The sequence below is a fragment of the Danio aesculapii genome, chromosome 25 (assembly GCF_903798145.1).
Source record: "Danio aesculapii chromosome 25, fDanAes4.1, whole genome shotgun sequence".
NCBI classification, from domain to species: Eukaryota; Metazoa; Chordata; class Actinopteri; order Cypriniformes; family Danionidae; genus Danio; species Danio aesculapii.
Genome location: NC_079459.1, coordinates 35,403,775 through 35,431,537, shown reverse-complemented (window position 1 = coordinate 35,431,537; position 27,763 = coordinate 35,403,775). Strand labels below are relative to the sequence as shown.

Below are 27,763 nucleotides of genomic sequence, written 5' to 3'. Positions count from 1 at the left end.
ATTATAGAACAGTGTATACACCGATATTGTCATTTTTGAGCAATGTAGACAATGATATGGTCATTAGAGAACAATGTATACACCGATATTGTCATTTTAGAGAGGTGTAGACACTGATATGGTCATTATAAAACAGTGTATACACCGATATTGTCATTTTAGAGAGGTATAGACACTGATATGGTCATTATAGAACAGTGTATACACCGATATTGTCATTTTAGAGAGGTGTAGACACTGATATGTTCATTATAAAACCATGTATCCACGATATTGTCATTTTAGAGAGGTGTAGACACTGATATGGTCATTATAGAACAGTGTATACACCAATATTGTCATTATAGAGTGGTGTAGTCAACGATATGGGCATTATAGAACAGTGTATACACCGATATTGTCATTTTAGTGAGCTGTAGACACCGATATGGTCATTTTAGAACAGTGTATATACCAATATTGTCATTATAGAGTGGTGTAGACACAGATATAGTCATTATAGAACAGTGTATACACCAATATTTTCATTATAGAGTGGTGTAGACAACAGTATGGGCATTATAGAACAGTGTATACACCGATATTGTCATTTTAGTGAGCTGTAGACACCGATATGGTCATTATAGAACAGTGTATACACCGATATTGTCATTATAAAGTGGTGTAGACACAGATATGGGCATTATAGAACAGTGTATACACCGATATTGTCATTTTTGAGCAGTGTAGACAATGATATGGTCATTATAGAACAATGTATACACCGATATTGTCATTTTAGAGAGGTGTAGACACTGATATGGTCATTATAGAACAGTGTATACACCGATATTGTCATTTTAGAGAGGTACTGTATAGACACTGATATGGTCATTATAGAACAGTGTATACACCGATATTGTCATTTTAGAGAGGTGTAGACACTGATATGTTCATTATAGAACAGTGTATACACCGATATTGTCATTTTAGACAGGTCTAGACACCAATATGTTTATTATAGCGCAGAGTAGACACTGATTGTCATTTAGGTATGAGGAGTGAGGTAAATACACATATGGTCATTTCAGAGAGGTGTAGACACTAATATGAACATTATAGAGTAGTGTAGTCACCAAAATTGTCCTTTTAGAGAGGTGTAGACACCAATATGGTCATTATATAGCAGTGTAGACATTGATATTGTCATTTTAGAGTGAGGTAGATACCGATATGGTCATTTTAGAGAGGTGTAGACACTAATATGTACCTTGTAGAGTGGTGTAGACACCAATATTGTCCTTTACAGAGGTGTAGACACTGATATGGTCATTATAGAGCAGTGTAGACACTGATATTGTCATTTTAGAGTGACATAGCTACTGGTATGGTCATTTTAGAGAGGTGTAGATAGATTATAGATTATTGTAGAAACTAATATGGTCATTATAGGGTGATATATTCACTAATATGGTCATTACAGATCGCTGTAGACACTGATATGGTCATAATAAAGCTGTGTAGACACCAATACTGTCATTATAGAGCCGTGTAGACACCAATATTGTCATTATGGACATTATAGTGGTGTAGACACTGATATTGTTATTTTAAAGAGGTATATGGTCATTATAAAGTGATGTAGATACGATATGGCCATTTGAGAATGATGTATACACCAATATGGCCATTATACAGTATTGTAGACACAACATGGTCATTACAGATTGGTATATGGTAATTACAAAGCAGAGCAGACATGATGGTGAAGACACTAATATGGTCATGATAAAGTGATATAGACATGATATGGTCATTATAGAGTGGGGTAGACAATAATTTGGTCATTATGATGAGGAATGAGCAGATCCAATACCTCAGTCAGCATGATAAGGCCCACGAGGAAGGACACGATGGCCACAACCAGGATCAGCAGCTCCCGTCGGTTCTTACGTCGGAAGAAAGATGGATACATGTCCACCATCGCCGTCACTAGACTCTCCACACACACAAACTGAACACACACACACATCAACACACATCTGGGTTAGTGGCTTCTACTACATACCTGATGGATTACTCTTCAGTTCTTCATTAGCTTTATAGTGAAGTACAGTGCAATAGTAATACATTTCTGCAATAATTTCTTTGACGATTTCCATGACATTCAATGTTGCACTGTAAATGAAAACTTTAATACTCAATCCTGCAATTCTTCACACTCTTTCCTACAAATATCCAAAAAAAGCAAAAGTGAGAGCAGATTCACACCTGACTGTCCAAACCCAGCAGGACAATCATGATGAAGAAGAAACAGGCCCACAGTGGAGAGATGGGCATCATGGACACGGCTCGCGGGTATGCGATAAACGCCAGACCAGGACCTGAAAGACACCAGCTTTAGCATTCAGACCACACACACATTTGAAATCCAAATGATTCGGCCTCTTGTTAATTTTTTTTTCTTTTTCAAATATTTCCCAAATGATGTTTAACAGAGCAAGAAAATTTTCACAGTATTTCCAATAATATTTTTTCTTCTGCAGAAAGTCTTATTTGTTTTATTTCAGCTAAAATAAAAGCAGTTTTTAATTGCTTTAAACCCATTTTAAGGTCAATATTATTAGCTCCCTTAAGCAATATTTGTTTTGGATTGTCTACAGAACAAACCACTGTTATACAATGCTAAAAACTTGCCTAATTACCCTAATTAACCTAGTTAAACCTTTAAATGTCACTTTAAGCTGAATACTAGTATCTTCTAGTAAAATATCTAGTAAAATATTATGTACTGTCATCAAACTCATGCTTGTCAGCATTAGTTAATGTACTGAATTAAAATGAACTAACAAAGAATGACTTTACTTTCATTAACAAAGATTGAAGATGTAGTAGGTGATCTGTCTAAATGCTATCTGTTAGCCTGATATCTTTGAAACACAGTCCCTCCCCTGCCATCCAAAGCCACGCCTCCTGAAATCACGAACGCTAAAGATGACAGAGACAAACTAGATCATGTCATTTGCCAGTTAGAAAATTTTATAGTACTTTATAATACTACAATTCTGAACGAAAAACAGTATTATATCTAGCACGTTTCAGTTATGTAGTTAACAAGCAAAACCTGTCATAATGTGACTTAAATTCCTTCGCAATTGTCTGATGCAACGTTGTTTCTTTGGAAAGTGAAGCCACGGCCATTAGAATAGAGAAAAAACAACGTGTTTACATCCACGTCGTATTTTTACCGACCCGCAATTAATCATAATGTATTTTTTAATACCCAACCCGCAGATTATCCACAGCGCCCGCGGATTTAACCGCCATCCCTGCTGAAAAATCCAGCTTAAACCAGCCTAAGCTGGTTGGCTGGTTTTAGCTGGTTGACCAGCCTGGTTTTAGAGGGGTTTGGCCATTTCTAAGCTGGTTTCCAGCCATTTCTAGCCCGGTTTAAGCTGGACATAGCTGGTTTTGGCTGGGCTCCCAGCTTGTCTAGGCTGGTCAAGCTGGTTTTAGCTAGTCATTTTCCAGCCTGACCAGCTAAGACCAGGCTGGAAACGGCTGGAAACCAGCCTGGAAATGGCCAAAGCCCCTCTAAAACCAGGCTGGTCAACCAGCTAAAACCAGCCAACCAGCCTCGGCTGGTTTAAGCTGTTTTTTTCTGTAGGGATCCGTGCATCACTACTCTGAAAACTGCACTTACACTGTTTCAATTTACTTTAATCTACTTTGTGAAGCTAGTTTGACACAATCTAGATTGTGAAAGCGCTATAGAAATAAAGATGAATTGAACTGAATTATTTTCAGTCAGAACACATTTCACACGGCATGATTTGAATCGTCGACAGCTCCAGATATTTAGCACGCCAAATATTTCACATGTCCGCGATTCATCTGCGATTCTCTCAGATCGTGTCTTTGATAGCTCACACTGTGTGTCGTTTGTTGGCGATTTCTCCAAAACCTGTTGGCAAGTCCAAATTGGGGCTAAAATCATGCAGTCTAATCTCTGCATTACCTTGTTATTCAATATATAGAGCAGTAACCCTGTGAAACATGAACTGGTTCACATTTATCGATTAAACCGGCCTTGACACATAAAAAGAAAGAGGTCTTTTATAAACAAAGCGCTTAGCCCAGACCAATGTGTGCATTAGCAGAGACAGAGATCACTGCGAGTCTGTGGGCCAAAAGTCAAAGAGCTAAACATATCTGACTAGACAATCTGACACACGATGGAGGATTAGCACAACGTTAGCTTTAACTAGAGAAAACCCTAACTTTGAAGATGACCTGAGGAAGACCAGCTGTTAAGTCTGAAGAAGTTGAAGTGACAATCTGAATGTTTAAATGGCTAGAATGAAATGTTTCAGAGTAATTTATCACACTGCTAGCATGTTTTAAAACACTAGTAGCATGATTCAACACTTTTTTAACACTGCTAGCATGTTTTAAAACCCAAGTTGTATGATTTAACACACTGTAAACATTGCTAGCATGTTTCAAAACAATAGCTGCATGATTTAACACACTGTCAACACATTTTAAAACACAAGTAACATGATTTAACACACTATAAACATTGCTAGCATGTTTTAAAACCCTAGTTGTATGATTTAACGCACTGTAAACATTGCTAGCATGTTTTAAAACCCTAGTTGTATGATTTAACACACTGTAAACATTGCTAGCAAGTTTTAAAACCCTAATTGTATGATTTAACACACTGTTAACAAGTTTTAACACTGCTAGCATGTTTTAAAACATTAATAGCCTGATTTAATACACTGTTAATACCGCTAGCATGTTTTAAAACCCTAGTTGTATGATTTACGACACTGTAAACATTACTAGCATGCTTTAAAACCCTAGTTGTATGATTTAACACCCTGTTAAAAACGTTTTAACACTGCTAGCATGTTTTAAAACATTAATAGCCTGATTTAATACACTGTTAATACCGCTAGCATGCTTTAAAACCCTAGTTGTATGATTTAAGACACTGTAAACATTACAAGCATGTTTTAAAACCCTAGTTGTATGATTTAACACACTGTTAACACATTTTAACACTGCTAGCATGTTTTAAAAAACTAATAGCATAATTTAATACACTGTTAATACCGCTAGCATACTTTAAAACCCTAGTTGTATGATTTAAGATACTGTAAACATTACTAGCATGTTTTAAAACCCAAGTTGTATGATTTAACACACTGTTAACACGTTTTAACACTGCTAGCATGTTTTAAAACACTAATAGCATGATTTAATACACTGTTAATACTGCTAACATGTTTTAAAACACTAGTTGTATGATTTAACACAATGTAAAAACTGCTAGCATGTTTTAAAACTGTAATAGCATGAATCAACAAACTGTTAACACTGCTAGCATGTTTTAAAACTGTAGTAGAATGAGTCAACACACTGTTAACATTATTAGCATGTTTAAAAACAATAGATGCATGATTTAACACACTGCTAACACATTTTAAAACACAAGTAGCATGATATAACACAATATAATCACTGGTAGCATGTTTTAAAACCCTAGTTGTATGATTTAACACACTGCAAACTAATTTTAAAACACAAATAGCATGATTTAACACACTGTTAGCATTGCTAGCATGTTTTAAAACATTAGCTGTGTCATTTACCACACATTTTAACACTGTTAGAATGTTTGCAAACACTAGTCTCATAATTTAGCACTGCTAATATGCTAAGAATGACTTATTATAATGCTAGATTGATAGTTTATCATAAATCGTTCATGATAAACTACGCTGCTAGCATGTTTTTTGGTTTTATTTGTTGATAACGTGTTTCTAGCATGATATACCTCACTGCTAATACTTTTAAAACACTGTTACCGTGCTTCATGATAAACTACACAGCTAACATGTGTTTGTATGCTGCTTGCATGACTTAGCACATTGCTAACATGAACTTTTTAGTACTTTAAAGGAATATTCTCGAAAGTTATATAACAATTTACATGTAGTCCTATTATTTTTTGTGTTGTTAATGTAATGAACATATTTTAGATAATATTTTAATTACATTTCGCCAGATAAAATGTATGTATTTTTAAATAAATAAACAGTAGCAGTGATCCGTCACCCACCCGACTCGGCCACTTCAGAAATAGGGACGTTCTGTTCATAAGACATGAAGCCCAGGATGGAGAAAATGGCGAAACCGGCCACAAAACTGGTCCCGCTGTTCAGGAAACACAGAGCCAGAGAGTCCCTGAACACAGAAAAACACTGCGTTATGAATAAACAACTGCAAAGATGAAAGCAGTTTGAAGAGATCCGATTTCAGAGACTGAAAAACCACACAGTGCTGATGAATCTCAGCGCTGCATATTTCACAAATTTAAGACTTTACGAACTTCCATTCTGGGAAGTCTGCAGAAACTCAACTATTTACAGTGTAATTTAAAACTATGACATGTAATGAGATTCAATGAAATGAGCACAAATATTTTCCTTTGCTCAGGACTTGTTTGTATAGAGCTTATATAATTATAAATAACATCTAAATAACAAAAAAAATCTAAAGAATTCTACTTTTAGTGATCTTACTTTTAAAAATACATTAAAACCAAATGATTTAAAGTGAATAATTTTAGTCAATCAAAGCCAGGGTAGTAGAAGCAGTGTCTTGTTGATAATTATTGTAAAATACTTTATCTATGATATATCTTATAATAGGCGAGGCAGTGGTGCGGAAGGTAGTGCTGTCCCTTCACAGCAAGAAGGTCGCTGGTTCGAGCTTCGGCTGGGTCAGTTGGCGTTTCTGAGTGGAGTTTGCATGTTCTCCCCGCGTTCGCGTGGGTTTCCTCCGGGTGCTCCAGTTTCCCCCACAGTCCAAAGACATGTGGTACAGGTGAATTGGGTAGGCTAAATTGTCCGTAGTGTATGAGTGTTAATGAGTGTGTGTGGATGTTTCCCAGAGATGGGTTGCGACTGGAAGGGCATCCACTGCGTAAAACAAATGCTGGATAAGTTGGTGGTTCATTCCGTTGTGGCAACCCCAGATTAATAAAGGGACTAAGCCGAAAAGAAAATGAATGAATGAATGAATGAATATCTTATAATATTAATAAATGTTATGACCTTTTTTTTGCATTGCAAATTGTTGGTTAATATTGATTTCGTGCGCCGACATATAGCACCATTGGGCTTACGGCGACCCGAGTTTGATTCCCAGTTCTAGGGCCTTTGCTGACCCTTCCCCTCTCTCTGCTCCCAATACTTTCCTGTCTGTAACCTCCACTGTCCTATCCCAATAAAGGTGAAAACTATATAAAAATATATATCTATTGTCCAATTTCTTGGATGACATTAACCCAGGCTCATTATGGATACGTACGCCCAACTACATTTCTGGAGAGCATGAAATACGTTCCAGGAGCTATGTTTTTTGCAGTTTTTGCTCTCGCCAATCCACCCGAGGCCGCGGTGTACACTTTTTCAGATCTCAAATTTCTCTCGCGAGTGCTATTCCCGCCTGCTGTTCTCGCGTAAATCCACCAGAGGCCGCTGTCGACTGACTAATCGACTGACCGACCGACCCACCGACCCACCCACTTCTCTAAACCCAACCGACAGTGTTTTCAAAAGCAATCCAGACAAAAAAGCCTCTCGGCCGCCTGATTTTCGGCCACGTTTTCGGATTTCACCACATTCTCACCCTGTTATTTACTTGTTTATTTTTGGTATTTCTTTAACCTGCTTTCTGCAATGGTTTTTTCAAACCGTGTCATCGAGGTCAACTATTCTCTGCGTCTCAAGTCTGCGTACGTATGTGGCGAGCCACTGGGCAAACTGGTAACAGCGGAAAAGCTGCCCAAAGGGAGGTAAGCGGTCAGCTGGTAGCGTGAAAAGAAACGGAAGGCTGCGGCAGCGTCATCCCACCTCGTAGCATTCATTTTAAAGATGAAATGCAGCCATATGTACCTCTGGCTACGTAATTCATAATAATTCGCGCTCTCCAGAAATGTAAATGGGGGTACATTTTCACAATGAGCCTGTGTTGCACTAATGTAACTTTCAAAAGGCACATGATTTTAAAATGACCTATTATTGTTGCAAATAAGATCAATAAGAGATAAGTATCAAAAAACTCATCTCATATCTCATAATTAACCAATAGAAATGCATTTGTTGAAGCCAAATTCTGTATGATTCTCTTTCCTGAATCACACAAACAGGCATCATTTGAGTCTGTCTTTAATTTAGAGACTCGTTCAGATCGTGTGTGGTGATTTCTGCAGTTTTCTCTGACCTGTAGCAGTTGTTGTTGTATTTGTTGTAGCTTCCGAGCGCTGTGAGGCAACCCAGACAGATGGCGTATGAGAAGAAGATCTGCGTACCTGCGTCCATCCACACCTAACATCACAAACACACACCGATTGGGTTATAAAACAACAACAGCAGCACTTCAATAAACTGATGCACAATAAATAAATAAATAAAGCAAATAAATGTATGGAGTTTATTTGATAAGGCACTTTATTTGTTTCTGTTTTAATAGATTCTCATATTTGTCACTTTTTTATTGTCATGATTGCTAATTTTAGCAGCAACAAAATAAAATAAAATAAAATAAAATAAAATAAAATAAAAAAAAATGTAAATAAAATAAAATAAAATAAAATAAAAAAAATAAATAATTTTTTTTAATAAAATAAAAAATAAAATAGAATAAAATTAAATCAAATTTTAAAAATGTAATTAAATTAAACTAAAATTAAATAAAAATGTATTAAAGTAAATAAAACTAAATAAAATAAAATACATTTTTAAATAAATGTTACTGTGATGATACATTTTTCATAGGGTTATATACATATTTTTGGTTGTCATAATTTTGTAAATCTTTTTTTTATTAAATGATTAGCTATCTTAATCAATCAATCAATCAATCAATCAATCAATCAATCAATCAATCAATCAATAAATCAATCAATAAATCAATCAATCAATAACATAATCAGTCTTTGAATTAACCAAAAACAAAATCGATAAATATATAAAGATTATTTTACATAATATATTTGTTTTAATTAATTATTTACAATTACTATGCCATAAACGTATCCATACTGCAATATATGTTTTTGATTGTCAAGATTATTGATTATTATTTTATTGTCATTTTATATTAGCTGCTTTGGGTTGACGTTGTAGTTTTAAGAGTATAGTATTAACAAAAGATAAATAATAAACAAAAATGTATTAAAAATAACTAATAAATAGTCAATCAATCAAATATATTTGCCATAATCAGAATCATTTATCATATAAACCATTTCTTCATTTAATTTAGCTCTTACCATGATGTAACATTGATTATTTTTGTGGCATGTTATAGATAATAATCATTGTTAACACATTTTTGTGCCATTGTTGTTGTTGTTGTTGTTTTTTTGTCATTCATTTGCGTATTGTTTACAGCTTGAATTTGTATTTTTATTGATATAGGCCTTTATTATGTGACAATGAAAACTTTCATTGGGTTAATTTGGGTTCATTTACGCTCTTGGGGAATGTTGATGAATGTACACTGTCCTTTGTTGTCAAAAATAATTAAAATAAAATAAATAAACCACAATGTCATTAAATATCACAACCACAAAAGCGGTGTCAGTGTCGAATCAGCCTTAACAAACTCATTTGGCTGCAGGTAATAAGACTGAATGGACAAGATGAAAAACGAGCAGGATTCCTGGAGCTTCTGTAACCTTTGCCTTATTCGATGTAAATGCCTGAAACAGGTTTAGACATGATCTGGGAAAAACATGCTCACAGTAGTTTTCCTATTAGCTTGTCAATCAGACGCTGCTTTATTTTACCTCGTGTTTCCCTGAGGGCGGTGAAGAGGCTTTAAACTCTTATGACACAAATTACAAAACGTGACGCGTCTGCGGTCAGAGGCGTAGCATCGTTTCAACACTGCCTGGACAGAATGTGAAGTATTATACCTGTTTTTTATTGTTGTTTTGTTACATCTGGGTTTTATTTTTAGTCATACCATCTTCTTAAGATGCTTTCATGATTAAAAACAGAATAAACGAAGAAAGAAATGGACATTGTGCACTGTACTGTATATTTCAGACTTCAACACAGTGTCAAAATCTTGATGTTTCAGTCGGTCTCATCTATCAAATCTGAGCTGTATTTTGTATTTTCTATTGGATTCAGATCAGGTGAATGGCTGGGCCATTCTACAGCTTGATTTTTTTTCTCTGAAAGAATTTGAGAGTCTCCTTAACTGTGTTTTGGATCATTGACTACGTTTACATGGATATCAGTAATCAAATTATTTGCCTTCATCTAATTAAGACAATAATAGGATTAAGATTAAGTTGCTTTTTGAATGTCCCTTTCATGATCCTGTTTTAGATGTTATAACTAGGGCCAGATGGAACCTGCTGACATTTTTTTGCTATTTCTGCACAGAATTTTAGTAAAAATCTGCGGATTATGCAGAATTATTTTGGGAGTATCATAACTAAAACCTTGATATATAATAAATAAAAAGTAATACCTTTTTAACTTTTATTTAATGTTTACAATGCAAATCCAAGTAGACCCACATTATTTGGTAAACAAAGCAAGTCTCTCATATAATATCTCTAATAAAAGACAGAAAATATTACTGTACAAACTGTATTGTAAATAAATCATATTAATATGTTCATATTAGTCAATAATATTACTGTAATTAATTAAAAAACTGAATAAATATAGATTTACACACATTTACACAAGTGAATAAACAGAATCAATGATGGGCTAAAAAAATCTGCAGAAATCTGCGCGCGCAGATTCCGCGTGGGCCCAGTTATAACGCATACTTCGATTGCGTCATCGCGCCATCCACGTTTCCTCCGGAGTTGTATGTAATTTCAGGGGTTTCATTTCTAATTTGTCGACTTTAACTGCAGTTTGGCACTTTCACTTTCATTCAGGAACATTTCATGCATGCCCCCTGTGACAAACGAGATATTGGATGCAACTATGAGCAGCTGGAAGAGTGTAGTTTTAATGGAAGTTCATACCGCACGCTGAATGGGAGAAAAAAAAACCTCTGCATTTCGTAATGCAGGTCTCTGCGGTCTTCACTGACTCGGTAGGTGACGATAATAGTGTCAGACAGCCGTGTGTGTGTAGACTTTCCTGTCGCAAAACACGGTGAAAACTCCCACATGACGGTAATAGTTTGATTGCGGTGTTTACATGTCTGTACTGCACTTCAGTAATGCTACTAAAATCTGCATACTCCACATGTCTTAAGTCCATTTCTCTTTAGTTCGATTATGACCTTAATCAAATTAAATTAATCAAAAATGGCTGTTTACATGGTCGACTCTTAATCAGAGTATTGTCTTAAGTGTGGTTTATTTATAAACTAATTTCGAGAGGATCACGTGCTTATGATCAACACAGCGGGCTCCTCATTAGCTCCGTAATCTGACCCATTAGATGATCACGGAAGCATTATAAATGACCAGAGTTTTTCACTCCAGTTATCTTCGTCTTGAAGCTTCCCCCCCTTCCACCCCTACTTCCTCCCCCTTTTTTCCGATAGGGCGACACTTCTCACGCGGCAACAAGCAGGGGAGTCCTCGAGACCTACCTGAGCTCGAACTCCGCTCTCGCCCTTCTAACGGGAGGGAGCTCTGGGCTCGAGGATATTACGAGCTCAGGGCTCTCTCCCGGGACAGCATGCCAAATACGCTTTATTGATTATCAGCTAAGTGTGAACTCTTGAATCGTATTAAAATCGAATTATTGGTGTAAATGTAAACGTACTCAGAGTCTTGCTGATATGTCCATCTTCATCCTCCTGTTAATGTAGATGTTGAACTGAAGCAGCTGATATTCATTTACACTGAGGAAGGGCAGAGGGTTGCTGAAGAACTGCTGAGAGATTTCAGCTGCTGTCTGGGCTTACACTGCAGAATCACACCTCCCTTTCTTCATGTGTTCAATACTTTTTCTCTGCATCATTTCACTTTATTAAACTTCATCTCTAAACTAATTAGATTTGTTTTCTTGAACTTTATGGATTTCTTTGGTTGTCACCAACATCCGGTGAAAATGTCAAGTCAACAGCTGTAGTATCTGACATCAAGGAATGCTGGGATACATCTGTGTGGCCGTGTCGTGGCCCGTTCTCAGAAATCCCATGGTTTAGTGTCTGTTCTAGTGCCACAGATGTGAGATCTGCATCAGGAGGTCAAACGCACAGATGGACACAATCAAAGACAGGACAGAAAACAAGCTTTCCCTGCTGAGTGTCCTGCTCCGGCACCTGGGTAGACAAATCAGCTGACCTCTGACCTCCACACACACCGCATGTTTCAGAGAAAACCATCTGCTGGTGTTCTGGGGGACTGGAGGGCGTTTAATAGACATGTTGGACACAAAACTAACCCGTAGCTCTGACACTGACACTTTGCAGAGGATTCAATCAATTAAAGTGAATAGTTATATATTAATATTATATTTAATATATATTAATATATTAATGTATTGATTATAAGGATATTCTTTGGGTGAAAACCTTTAATCTGATGGTTAAAAAAAATCTAAATATTGAGAAAATATTAAATTCATTCATTCATTTTCTTTTCAGCTTAGTCTATTTATTAATCAGGGATCGCCACAGCGGAATGAACCGCCAACTTATCCAGCATATGTTTTACGCAGCGGATGCCCTTCCAGCTGCAACCCATGTGAATTGGGCAGGCTAAATTGTCTGAAGTGAATGTGTGTGAATGAGTGTGTATGGATGTTTCACAGTGAAGTGTTGCAGCTGGAAGGGCATCCGCTGCGTGAAACATGTGTTGGATAAGTTGGCGGTTCATTCCGCTGTGGCGATCTCAGATTGATAAAGGGACTAAGGCGAAAAGAAAATGAATGAGTGGATGAAGGCTAGCTGCTGTACCTGTGGGTCTGCTAAGCGTCCCAGATCAGGATAAAGGTAGAACTGGATTCCTCGTGAAGCTCCAGGCAGCGTGACGCCTCGGATCAGTAAAATCAGCAGCATCACGTATGGAAACGTGGCAGTGAAATAAACCACCTGTGGAGGACAGAAAAACTGCTGAAGGGGAACATACTGTATGTGTGCATATTTATTTATTTTCATGATGTTAATTTACTGTCACTGATTCGGGTTCTGAAATTTATAATGCTGATTCTGATAAGCAGAGATTTTTCTATTTAACGATAGCAGATAATTATTTATTCAAAAATCATATATATATATATTTGTATATCATTACTAATACTAATAAATAAATGGCTGAAGAATAAAACGATTTTCAGTATAAGGAATGTTAATTATTATTTATTCATAATTTTCATATTTTAGTATATATTTTTAACTATCACCAAAGGCTAATATGTTAATGCGTATATTTTTCAACATATTTATAACAAATATTAATTTATTCCAAAATAATATTTTAAAATATTTTAAGTATACATTTTTAAAAATATTACTATTACTGTTATATTGCTAAAACTGAGTTTTTAAAGGCTAATTTGTATATCCATAAAGAGATTGTTACAAATAGAATATTCATAACAAATGGTTATTCATTAAAATTGATTTTAAAATATAAAAATGTATGTAAAATTTATTAAAATGTCATATTTAGATTTTTTTTTAATATTAAAAAAGTTATTTTTGTAAACAGAAGTATAATTTTGTATAAAAACTCACACAAGTTGCAGAAATAAAACATTATTATGCTCCCTTGCTTTTATACATTAAACACTCATATTCAAATTCCTAATATATTTAATATTCAAATACTATATGATGACGAATATTATTGCTGAATATTATTATTATATTAAAAGGTTTCTTAAATATTGAAAATTAAAACAGACAAAATCAACACCCTTTTTTAATCAGCCAATCAGACACAGTTATGAATCATTTACATCCTATATTATTCCTATAAATGTTAAATATAGTTTTTAAAGCAACATTCTATTGTGCATAAGAAAAAAATGGTTTGAACATGGTGAAAAATCCCAGTGAACCTGTAGTAAGTTTATTGAAAATGTTGACTATCAATTCAAAATGTGATGAAGGACACAGAAAGGCTGAAGTGTTTGTTCTTCTACCTTTCCAGTGGATTTGACTCCTTTCCAGATGCAGAAATAACAGAGAACCCAAGCTAACAGCAGACAGAGAACCAGATCCCAGTGCAGCGTTCCGATGTCCTCAATCCCAGACGAGATGCGCAGAACCCTCCGTCTGCACACGCACACACACACACATTCGATTCTGATCACACATAACCTATGAATGCAAGTGTCTGAAAAATGTTTAAGACTACAAACTGTTGAACTGCAAACAGAAAATTGTACAAAATTTGGAAATGACTAGCAAAATCATAGGTTTTTGCAAATATGATATATAAAATATATGATTGAAATTCATATTCTGAATGTATATTTTTAAATATTTGAAACATTTTAAATGTTTATACAAAAATATATATATTTAAATGTTTTATTATATTTATAGTTAAACTTACTCCCAGAACTCAATCACAGGTGATGTGGCGTTGTCAAGATAACTTTGATCAACAGAATCATTCCGTCTTTGGAATTCCATGCAGGAATCTGTGGAAAACAGCAGAAGATGTTTGATGTTTGTTTGATCTGAACTGGTGTTTGTTTGATCTGAACTGGTGTTTGTTTGACCTGAACTGGTGTTTGTTTGATCTGAACTGGTGTTTGTTTGATCTGAACTGGTGTTTGTTTGACCTGAATTGGTGTTCTTTTGACCCGAACTGGTGTTTGTTTGATCTGAACTGGTGTTTGTTTGATTTGAACTGGTGTTTGTTTGACCTGAACTGGTGTTTGTTTGATCTTAACTGGTGTTTGTTTGAGCTGAACTGGTGTTCATGTATTCTGAAGTGGTGTTTGTTTGATCTGAACTGGTGTTTGTTTGTTCTCAACAAATGTTTGTTTGTTATAAACTGGAGTTTGTTTGTTCTAAACTGGTGTTTGTTTTTTTCCTGAATTGGTGTTCGTTTGATTTGAGCTGGTGTTTGTTTGTAATTAACTGGTGTTTGTTTGACCTGAACTGGTGTTTGATTGATCTGAACTGATGTTCATTTGACCTAAACTGGTGTTTGTTTGATGTGAACTGGTGTTTGTTTGATCTGAACTGGTGTTTGTTTGACCTGAACTGGTGTTTTGTTTAACCTGAACTGATGTTCATTTGACCTAAACTGGTGTTGTTTGATCTGAACTGGTGTTTGTTTGATCTGAACTGGTGTTTGTTTGACCTGAACTGGTGTTTGATTGATCTGAACTGATGTTCATTTGACCTAAACTGGTGTTTGTTTGATCTGAACTGGTGTTTGTTTGATTTGAACTGGTGTTTGTTTGTAATGAACTGGTGTTTGTTTGTAATAAACTGGTGTTTGTTTGTAATTAACTGGTGTTTGTTTGATGTGAACTGGTGTTTGTTTGATCTGAACTGGTGTTTGTTTGACCTGAACTGGTGTTTGTTTAACCTGAACTGATGTTCATTTGACCTAAACTGGTGTTTGTTTGATCTGAACTGGTGTTTGTTTGATCTGAACTGGTGTTTGTTTGACCTGAACTGGTGTTTGATTGATCTGAACTGATGTTCATTTGACCTAAACTGGTGTTTGTTTGATCTGAACTGGTGTTTGTTTGATTTGAACTGGTGTTTGTTTGTAATGAACTGGTGTTTGTTTGTAATAAACTGGTGTTTGTTTGTAATTAACTGGTGTTTGTTTGACCTGAACTGTTGTTTGTTTGATCTGAACTGGTGTTTGTTTGACCTGAACTGGCGTTTGATTGATCTGAATTGGTGTTTGTTTGACCTGAACTGGCGTTTATTTGATCTGAACTGGTGTTTGTTTGTGTCTTTGGAGCGTCACCTGTGTTCCAGGTGTTGTTGCAGGAAGACCACGGCAAATTCCAGGTAAAGGAGTTGGACAGGTAAAATATTCCCCAGGCCAGAACGATGATGTAATAGAAGTTCAGCAGAGCCACGATCACCTGTGTGGCGTATCCGATTCCTAAACACAAATCATTAAAACGCCATGACATAATGCATAAGGGCTTCAAGACAGCAGAAATTTTCATTTTTGAGTGAACTATCCCTTTAATCGTTCACACCCCTAGCCTGAGGATTGAGACTCTTGACCTCTGACCTTCAAACAGCGGGCTGATCTTCCTCCAGCATGTGATTCCTCCTTCACTGGTGTACTGACCCAGAGAAATCTCCAGGAAAAACACAGGAATGCCGCAGGTGAACAGAAAGATCAGGTAGGGGATGAAGAAAGCACCTGAGGAGGATAAAGATGTCAGTCTTCAAGCTCCCAAGAAATGCTTTGAAATAGGCCTTCACAATATATAGTTTCAGCATCGATATCGCAAGATCTGTAGTGTTTGTATTATTATTCACCAAAAACACATTTGAAAACACTCACTTTTGCAACGTTTAACCATAAAGTTACCAAAACATTTATTATAAAAATGATATAACATTTATCATCAGTTTTAGCTTTGATCATTTAATTCAGGCATAAGAAATTACATTTTTAACTTTGAGAGAAATCATAATACATTTATACAGTTAAAGTCAGAATTATTAGCCCCCCTGAATTATTAGCCCCCTATTTATTTTTATCCCTAATTTCTGTTTAACGGAATGATTTTTTTCAGCACATTTCTAATCATAATAGTTTTAATAACTCATCTCTAATCACTGATTTATTTTCTCTTTGCCATGATGACAGTAAATAATATTAGACTAGATATTCTTCAAGACACTTCTATACAGCTTAAAGTGACATTTAAAGGCTTAACTAGGTTAATTAGGGTAACTAGGCAGGTTAGGGTATAATTAGGCAAGTTATTGTATAACGATGGTTTGTTCTGTAGACTATTGAACAAAAATTTGCTTATAGGGGCTTATAATATTGACCTTAAAATGTTTTATAAATAATTAAAAACTGCTTTTATTCTAGCCGAAATAAAACAAACAAGACTTTCTCCAGAAGAAAAAATATTATCAGACATACTGTGAACATTTCCTTGCTCTGCTCATTTGGGAAATATTTAAAAAGTAATAACAATTCAGAGGGGGGCTAATAATTCTGACTTCAACTGTATATTTATATATATGTTTATGATGAAAACTATATTGTGTTATTTTACATTTGTTTATTAAATTTGTGTGTCTAAATATTGCTAGACTTCCAGAAAATCCTACAGCACTGTATATTTTATTTGTACAGTATTGTTGCTCTACTGTATTTCTCAATGTTTGTGATCGGTTTATTATATTTTATGTAGATCCACTCCTTTATGAAAACATCCCAATGTATCTATGTATATTCATTTCATTCGTTCATTCATTCATTCATTTGGTTTAGTCCCTTATTTATCAGGGGTCACCACAGCGGAATGAACCACCAACTTATCCAGCATACAGTATGTTTTACACAGCGGATGTCCTTCCAGCTGCAACCCAGTACTGGGAAACATCCATACACATTCACACTCATACACTACGGCCAATTTTGTTAATTCAATTCCCCAATAGCGCATGCGTTTGGACTGTGGGAGAAACCGAAGCACTCAGAGGGAACCAATGCCAACACGAACATGCAAACTCCACACAGAAACTCAAACTGGCCCAGCCGGGACTCAAACCAGAGACCTTCTTGCTGTGAGGCCACAGTGCTAACCACTGAACCACCAATCCGCCTATATTCATATCATCTGGTGAAATTATATATTCAATATTGCTATATATATATATCATAGAAAAATAAAATATCACATCAGTTTAATCAATATCGTGCAGCTCTACTTTTCAAAATACGTGCATTTTTTTAATTCTAAGTTTGCCGTAATCTCAACTGAAACATGAGGAGAGGGCGGGGCATAGAGTAGCCCCTCCCCTTTAAAAAAAACAGCCAATAGTGTTTTGTTTTATCACAGCTCTAACAGTAAGAGTGGTTAAGCTCAAATGCATCAAATGAACAGCCAATCGGAAGATGGGCAGGGCATGTCAGACACTAGAGAGAATCTGATTGGTCAGAAGATTAGATGAAGTATGAGGTGACGTCAATAATATCGTTGATCGTTTTAGGTGGAAGTGACAAACTGCAAACTTTGGATGTTTTTATCAGGTTTATATCTTCTAAATGTGAAATTTGTCAATGTTTACAGCACACTAGATATACTTAAGACTAACATACATTTACTAATATCTAAAAAACTTTACTTTAATGCATCAGAAAAGTACAGTAGAGGTTCTGAAATTAGTGGATTTTCAGCAAAGGTTGAAATGTTTCCACAGGCTGATCAAACAACAGCTGTGACCTTTGACCTCCTGACCTGCTGACTCTCTCATCAGGCCGACTGCTAGATCAACAGGTCAGTTTCACAAACAGCTGGCAAACGCTAAACACACTGCAGATCTCAAGCCCATCATTTACTGCTGCAGCTCACAGGGATTTAAATAAATATAATTACAGTATAATAAATAAATAAATAAATAAATAAATAAATAAATAAATAAATAAATAAATAAATAAATATTTATGTATGATTTAATAATGAGGCAGTGGCGCAGTAGGTAGTGCTGTCGCCTCACAGCAAGAACGTCGCTGGTTCGAGCCTCGGCTGGGTCAGTTGGTGTTTCTGTGTGGAGTTTGCATGTTCTCCCCGTGTTGGTGTGGGTTTCCTCCGGGTGCTCCGGTTTCCCCCACAGTCTAAAACACATGCGGTACAGGTAAATTGGGTAGGATAAATTGTCCGTAGAGTATGAGTGTGAATATTTCCCAGAGATGGGTTGCAGCTGGAAGGGCATCCGCTGTGTAAAACATGCTGGATCAGTTGGCAGTTCATTCCGCTGTGGCGATCCCTGATTAATAAAGGGACTAAGCCGAAAAGAAAATGAATGAATGATTTAATAATGAAATAAAATATGACTTAAAATAAACAAATGCACACAAAAAAGTATAAATATATTATAAAAATACTTATACATAATTAATATATTTTTAATATATGTATGATTAATAATGACATTAAATGTGACTTAAAATACAAAATACATATAAAAAGTATAAATATAATATAAAAATGTTAACCACATATTTATAAATATTATTTTTATATATGTTTGATTGCTAATAAAATAAAATGTGACTTAAAATAGAAAAATTACACTTAAAAAATAATAAATATAATATAAAAATAATAACCATATATAAAAATAATAACCATATATATATATATATATATATATATATATATATATATATATATATATATCTATATATATATATATTTTATAAGTTGATTTAATAATCAAATAAAATAACTTAAAAAAGAAATAATACACATAAAAAGTATAAATATATTATAAAAATACTACCTACATATATATAATAATTTTATATGTGTCTGATTTAATAATGAAATAAAATGTGACTTAAAATAGAAAAAAAAAACACATAAAAAAGTATAAATATATTATAAAAATGGTTGCGCGGTGGGCAGCACAATCGCCTCACAGCAAGAAGGTCGCTGGTTTGAGCCTCGGCTGGGTCAGTTGGTATTTCTTTGTGGAGTTTGCATGTTCTCCCCGTGTTGGTGTGGGTGTCCTCCGTGTGCTCCGGTTTCCCCCACAGTTCAAAAACATGTGGTATACTGTAGGTGAATTGGGTCAGCTAAATTGGCCGTAGTGTATGTGTATGTGTGTGAATGAGTGTGTATGGATGTTTCCCAGTGATGGGTTGCAGTTGGAAAACATATGCTGGAATAGTTGGCGGTTCATTCCACTGTGGCGACCCCAGATTAATAAAGGGACTAAGCTGAAAAGAAAATGAATCAATGAAAATAATAATTTTTATATATGTCTGATTTAATAATGAAATAAAATGTGACTTAAAATAGACAAAATACATATAAATATATTATAAAAATACTAACTATATATAAATAATAATTTTTATATATGTATGATTGATTATAAAATAAATTGTGACTTAAAATAGAAAAAATACACATAAAAAAGTATAAATATATTACAGAAATACTAACTACATACATATAAATTGGTTTAAATAAGTAAATATATTTAATTAAAATTAGTTTATGAATCAATTCTGGATTTAAATAATAAATGAACACGTTTAAAATACATTTAATTAAAAATATTAAAACAAATTAAATCTGATTTAAATAAATAAAAAAGTAAATAAACTTGATTTAAGTGCATAAATGAATGGTTGAATGCATGTTTATTTGGATGAAAAAATAAATAATCAAAAATCAAACTATGTTAATACACATTAATAACAATTTTAATGGAAAATATATGTTTTGAAGTATTTGTCATCAAATAATACTTTACATGCATAAAACTAATTCCTCACAGTACTATTTGGGTATTCAAATACGAAAATATTTAGCAGAAAGAATATACTGATGATCATATTTGTGGTTTGTGGCATGTAAAGATTATGAAATAAGCTGATCAAATGCACTTAAAATCAGACACGCCTCAGATTTCCTCTTCACCCGCAGGCTAATTAACAGCACAGAGTTAATGAACTAATGAGTTAACTCTTTGTGCTGGCATTCCTTTAAATCATGGAGTGTTTTTATTGTGCATGTCTATAAGCACAGGCATTAAAATGGATAATTCCTCAAATGTGGTTTTATAATTGTGCATATTACCATGGTACATCAGGAAAAAACAAGGTAGATCCATGGCATATTCATTCATTCATCTTCGTCTCTATTTCAGAGGTTGCCACAGCAAAATGAACCACCAATTACTCCAGCATATGTTTTACACAGCGGATGCCTATCCAGTTGCAACCCAGTACTGGGATATACCCATACACACTCATTCACACACACACACACTTATTCACTAAGTCCAGTTTAGTTCATCAATTCCCCTATAGCGCATGCGTTTGGACTGTGGGGGAAACCGGAGCACCCGAAGACATGCAAACCCCACCCAGAAACGCCAACTGGCCCAGACGGGACTTGAACCAGCAACACCCCCCACCCCCCAATGCAATTAAACATTGAATAACATAATGCTTCTATTATGTTACTACTACCTACTACTATCATGAGTAAATGTCTATAAATACAAAGTATTACCATAGTGCATGTGCACAAAATGAAGCATGTTGTTAGTCAAAGTAGTCAAAGTATTAGCAATATATATGTCCAAAACGGATATATTTATATAACATAAACATATCATATTTTTTGACATGTGAACACTTTTTAAGCATAAGCAATGAACATTTTTAGCATGGTAATACCTTTTAGCCATAAACAAATATTATTTTTCAACATGATAAATCCTTCTTAGGCCAAAAAAAGGATCATTTTTAGCATGGTAATACTGTTTAGGCATGAACAGTGATCATTTTTAGCATGGTAATACTGTTTAGGCATGAACAGTGATCATTTTTAGCATGGTAATACTTTTTAGGCATGAACAGTGATCATTTTAGCATAGTAATACTTTTTAGGCATGAACAGTGATCATTTTAGCATGGTAATACTTTTTAGGCATGAACAGTGATCATTTTTAGCATAGTAATACTTTTTAGGCATGAACAGTGATCATTTTAGCATAGTAATACTTTTTAGGCATGAACAGTGATCATTTTAGCATAGTAATACTTTTTAGGCATGAACAGTGATCATTTTAGCATAGTAATACTTTTTAAGCATAAACAGTGATCATTTTAGCATGGTAATACTTTTTAGGCATGAACAGTGATCATTTTTAGCATGGTAATACTTTTTAGGCATGAACAGTGATCATTTTTAGCATGGTAATACTTTTTAGGCATGAACAGTGATCATTTTTAGCATGGTAATACTTTTTAGGCATGAACAGTGATCATTTTTAGCATGGTAATACTTTTTAGGCATAAACAGTGATCATTTTTAGCATGGTAATACTGTTTAGGCATGAACAGTGATCATTTTTAGTATGGTAATACTTTTTAAGCATAAACAATGATCATTTTTCAGTATGATAATGCTTTTTCAGGCATAAAAAATAATAATTTTTTAACATGGTAAATCTTTTTGTGCATAAACAATGATCATTTTTCAACATGGTAATACTTAATAGCCATAAACAATAATCATTTCCCAACATGGTCTTCCTTCCCAGTCATATCAAAGATATGATAATTCTTTTCAGCCATAAACAATGATCATTATTTAACATTGTAATCCATTTGAGGCTTAAAAATAATAATTTTTGAACAGGGCATACTTTATAGTCATAAACAATTATCATTTATTTCTTCTTAGGCATAAATAAATCATTTTAAAAGGTAAATCCTTTTTAGCCATAAACAATGATCATTTTTCAACATGGCAACCCTTTCTAGCCATAAACAAAGATAATACTTTGCTTTTATAAAAGTGTACCATTGTAATGGTGCATTGTTTTATGAGGTGTCTTGTGTGTGTGTACCACGGTAATACTTCATATATTACAGTACACACCCATGCATCAGAAACACCATCTTTTGGCACATGAATATTGGTGTGGTTTTCATTAATGTGCTTGTAAGACTGAAGCAGTGCACTTCTCACCTCCACCGTTCTTGTAGCAGAGATACGGAAATCTCCAGACGTTTCCCAAGCCGATGATTTCTCCAGCCACAGACAGCACAAACTCCAGCTTGTTGCTCCACTGTCCTCTGTCCTTCATCTTCACCTCGGCGTGCGGGACGATCTCCAGCGGCCGGTTCAGCCCATTCGACGGCTCCATCTCCTTCTGTCCTGCTGAAAACAAACAAACAAATTAAAATAAACCCATGACTGCTATGCTGAGATCTAACTGATGAGCAAAATTAAAATGCATGCAGTCAGTCATTGAATTAATCCATTTCAATATATTAGATTACTGACAGTCTTACAAGACAGATGACAGTGTTTTCGTTGGGTTTTTTATTTTTGTAAATCATGCAAACCCGAACACACCCATTCAGACCAGATCCTTTCATGAGCGCGGCTCGTAAACCAGTCTGTGCACAAAAGAGTGTGTGTTTGTGCGAATGCGGCGGACCCGCTCAATTCCAGGCATATTACTGCAAGTTTTGTCATGACATTTGTAACCGTAGAGGCAGGAGCTAGAAAACAACTTATCTTATGTGACTTACTGCGATCAGTCGACATGTGAAAAAACACTCATAAGGGCACTACGCTTAAGATTGAACAAATGATAGAGTAAAAACACTCAGAACAACCGTGACATGTAAACATGCTATTAATAAAAGAAGATTTAGGAAAAACATAGCAACATTCAGAAAACAATTAGAATATCTTAGCGACTGGCCGACTGCTTACCACTGAGTGCCCATAATACTCTACAACCCACTTAGCAACACCTTAACACTGTCATAGCAACAAGCGGAAACAACAACAACTGCAAAGCAACTCCTAAAAAACACTCAAGACTCCTTAGCAACATAGAAACACTTTAACTCTGCCATGGTAACATGCAAAAAAGACAACAACTGCATAGCAACTCTTAAAACAACACTCAGGACTACTTAGCAACATAGCAACACCTTAACACTGTCATAGCAACATGAAAAAGAAAATAAGCAACATCAGAAAAAACACTCAGGACTGTTAGGCAATTACATAGCAACACTGTCATAGCAACCACCACCCAATCCCCACCGAAAAAAACACTGTATAACAACATCTAAAAACACTCTGGACTCCTTAGCATCCATATAGCAACACCTTAACACTGTCATAGCAACCCCCCTCCCCCGCCCCACTAAAAAAAAACTATGTATAACAACATCTAAAAACACTCAAGACTCCTTATCATCCATATAGCAACACCTTAACACTGTCATAGCAACCCCCCTCCCCCCGCCCCACCAAAAAAAAACGATGTATAACAACATCTTAAAAACACTCTGGACTCCTTAGCAACCACATAGCAAAACCTTAACAATGTCATAGCAACATGCAAAAGAAAAAAAAAAACAGCTAAAAACACTCAGGACACCTTAGCAACCACATAGCAACACATTGATACTCTCATTGCAACAAGCAAACAACAGCATAGTAACTTCTAAAAAAGACTCTGGACTCCTTAGCAACCACATAGCAACACCTTAACACTGTCATAGCAACAAGCACAAGAAAAAAACAGCTAAAAATACTCCGGACTCCTTAGCAACCACATAGCAACACCTTAACACTGTCATAGCAACATGCAAAAGAAAAAAACAGCTAAAAACACTCCGGACTCCTTAGCAACCACATAGCAACATTTTGATACTGTCATTGCAACAAGCAAAAAACTGCATAGTAACATCTAAAAAACACTCTGGACTCCTTAGCAACCACATAGCAATACCTTAACACTGTCATCACAGCAACAAATAAAACCCAAATAAAACACTGCATAGCAACAAGCTTAAAAAACACTCAGGATTCTTTAGCAACCACATAGCAACACCTTAACACTACCATAGCGACATGCCAAAGATAACAAAATAACTAGCAACTCCTGAAAAACACACAGGACTCCTTAGCAACATAACAGCACCTAACAACTGCACAGCAACACGCCACCCACCCCATAAAAGATTCAGGACTCCTTAGCTACCACACAGCAACACCTTGACACCTTCATGGCAACATACAGTAAACTGCATAGCAACATCCAAAAAGGGCTCCTTAGCAACCACATAGCAACAATTTACCACTGTCATAGCAACATGCAAAAACAAACTGCATAGCAACATCTAAAAACTACTCAGGGCTCCTTAGCAACCACATAGCAACACCTTAACACTGCCAAAGCAACATACAAAGCAAACATCACATTTAAATAAACACTCAGGACTCCTTAGTAACTAACCAGTTTGCGATGTATGTTAAAGTGTGCCCCCTAAAAGTACAAGTGAACCCCCCCCCCCCCCCCCCCCCCCCCCCCCCCCCCCCCCCCCAGTTACTCTGGTCTAGAACTGCCACTGGGGAACTGATGAATTAAATTGGCCGTAGTGTATGAGTGTGAATGAGTGTGTGTGGGTGTTTCCCAGTACTGGGTTGCAGCTGGAAGGGCATATGCTGTATAAAACATATGATGGATAAGTTGGCGGTTCATTCCACTGTGGTGACTGATTAATAAAGGGACTAAGCCGAAAAGTAAATGAATGACTGGAAAACTGCTATAAGAAGACCTTTCAGAACTGCCGATAATTATGCACTGAAGCTTTTACCGCTATTCCTTGTGTTGAATCGGCTTGTTTGCAAATGATGACAGAACAGTTTTTTTTGAGTGAACTGTCCCCCATCCAGAGCATTATTAGTGACCACATCACGTCTGCATCCTCGCAGGACCTCGTGTATGTCATGATAGTAGCAAATCACACGAGCATTGTGGGATACGACCGGCCAATGCACACAGCACGGGTGAAAAGACTCTCTCTGTGTTTGGAACAGAAGACTCACTCACTGTGTTCAGATCTGTCAGCCTGATTAACGGGTCAGACTCATCTGAGCGTTCAGCGGCACCGTCACTATCAAACAGTTCAGGGACACAATGATTTCTTTTCTCTTTTTTTTCTTTTTGTTGCATGAAATTAACACTTTTATTCAGCTGGCAGGAATTAAATTGATCAGAGGTGACGTTAATAATGTTACAACACATTTCCCATCCAAATGTTTCAATCTGATTTTAAGTGAATCATTTGAGTCAGTGATTAATATTGAGATTAACAAGTTTGTTCAGTAAGGGATGCATTACATTACCTGTACAAATGTTCTGATCATAGATGAATCTGATACTGTGTGAATCATTTGACTCAGTGATTCAATGAACTATCCATAAAAACAGTCAGCTGTTTAATTTCTAAATGAATCAGTCACTTAAATTAATCTCAATAATGAGTCCTGACAGAACTTCTTCGCTTCTAAATGAATCAGTCATTTAAAGGAGTGATTTGAATGAATGATTAGTGAGTCCTAAGTGAACTGCTTCATTTCTTAATGAATCCGTCATTTGAATGAATCAGTTAAATGAATGATTAATAAGTCCTGAGTGAACTGCTTCATTTCTAAATGAATCAGTAATTTTGAATGAATCGCTTGAATGATTAATGAGTTCTGAGTGAACTGCTTCATTTGTAAATGAATCAGTCATTTGAATGAATCAGTTGAATGAATGATTAATGAGTCATGAGTGAACTGCTTCATTTCTAAATGAATCAGTCGTTTTGAATGAATCACTTGAATGAATGATTAATGATTCTTGAGTGAACTGCTTCATTTCTAAATGAATCAGTCGTTTTGAATGAATCACTTGAATGAATGATTAATGATTCTTGAGTGAACTGCTTCATTTCTAAATGAATCAGTCATTTTCAATGAATCACTTGAATGAATGATTAATGAGTCCTGGGTAAACTGCTTCATTTCTAAATGAATCAGTCATTTTGAATGAATCACTTGAATTATTGAATAATGAGTCCTGAGTGAACTGCTTCATTTCTAAATGTATCAGTCATTTGAATGAATCAGTTGAATGAATGATTAATGAGTCCTGAGAGAACTGCTTCGCTTCTAAATGAATCAGTCATTTTGAATAAATAGCTTGAATTACCGATTAATGAGTCCTGAGTGAACTGCTTCATTTCTAAATGAATCAGTCATTTTGAATGAATTGCTTGAATGAATGATTAATGAGTCCTGAGTGAACTGCTTCACTTCTAAATGAATCAGTTATTTCGAATGAATCACTTGAATGAATGATTAATGAGTCCTGAATGAACTGCTTCATTTCTAAATGAATCAGTCATTTTGAATGAATTGCTTAAATGAATGATTAATGAATCCAGAGAGAATTGCTTCACTTCTAAATGAATCAATTATTTTGAATGAATCACTTGAATTAATGATTAATGAGTCCTGAGTGAACTGCTTCATTTCTGAATGAATCAGTCATTTGAATGAATCAGTTGAATGAATGATTAACGAGCCCTAAGTGAACTGCTTCATTTCTAAATGAATCAGTAGTTTGGAATGAATCACTTGAATTAATGCTTCAATGTATTACTCATTACATCATTTTTAATGTATTAATTATTTCATCATTGACAGGTCTAACCCAGTACAAAACACACTTGTTCACATCATTGTTTAAGTATTGTTATTAATTTTATTTTAATTACGCAAACACCGTCTGAACAGAAGTGTAGCTACAAACTGCTAGTCTTTTCAAATCCCCCCTGTTCAATGTAAAGTCCTGCATCAGAAAAGGGGGTCCAGGGTTTAGAGGTCCCCTTGTTTCTGTCTCTCAATGTTTTTTAGATGTCTGTTCCACATACTTAAGGCTTCAAACAAGCTACTGGACTTCCCGCAGAGCCGAGAGCCTTGAGAATGTGCTCTTTTTCTCAATGCAGAAACAAGAGCGTCACAGTTGTCAGTGAAAAGCATTGCCGGCCTGGTAAAAATAGACTCTTGCATTAACAAGACACCTGGAGGAATGAAGGACTGGCGGCCTGAGGTAGAACAGACTTCTGCACTGGAGGCCGTTTGTTTGGAAAGTGACCTCAGAGCCAAGTGGTTTGATCACAGTTTACTGTCGTTTTTTTCACAAGGCCAGAGATGAGATCGTGAGCTGGGCGTATATTGAGCTGAGCTTCTGTGTGCTCGTA

The 27,763-nt window shown here is 35.4% G+C and overlaps 1 protein-coding gene across 3 annotated transcripts in view; it reads right to left on the bottom strand.

Moving 5' to 3' along the window:
• The window catches only part of slc6a13 (solute carrier family 6 member 13), a 48,096-nt gene that overhangs the window by 9,625 nt on the left and 10,708 nt on the right, over positions 1-27,763 (bottom strand). The window contains exons 1-11 of one of the 3 annotated variants that reach the window (XM_056452123.1): positions 23,061-23,081; positions 22,671-22,862; positions 16,217-16,351; positions 15,941-16,081; positions 14,558-14,645; positions 14,142-14,274; positions 12,952-13,086; positions 8,281-8,384; positions 6,113-6,237; positions 2,251-2,363; positions 1,856-1,993 (exon numbers count right to left, since the gene is read on the bottom strand). In XM_056452123.1, coding sequence (XP_056308098.1) covers positions 1,856-1,993; positions 2,251-2,363; positions 6,113-6,237; positions 8,281-8,384; positions 12,952-13,086; positions 14,142-14,274; positions 14,558-14,645; positions 15,941-16,081; positions 16,217-16,351; positions 22,671-22,862; positions 23,061-23,064 — 1,308 coding nt within the window. In that variant the 5' untranslated portion in view covers positions 23,065-23,081. Of the gene's footprint in view, positions 1-1,855; positions 1,994-2,250; positions 2,364-6,112; positions 6,238-8,280; positions 8,385-12,951; positions 13,087-14,141; positions 14,275-14,557; positions 14,646-15,940; positions 16,082-16,216; positions 16,352-22,670; positions 22,863-23,060; positions 23,082-27,763 lie in introns of those variants that run through there. The other 2 variants (XM_056452121.1, XM_056452122.1) reach the window with 2 other exon arrangements.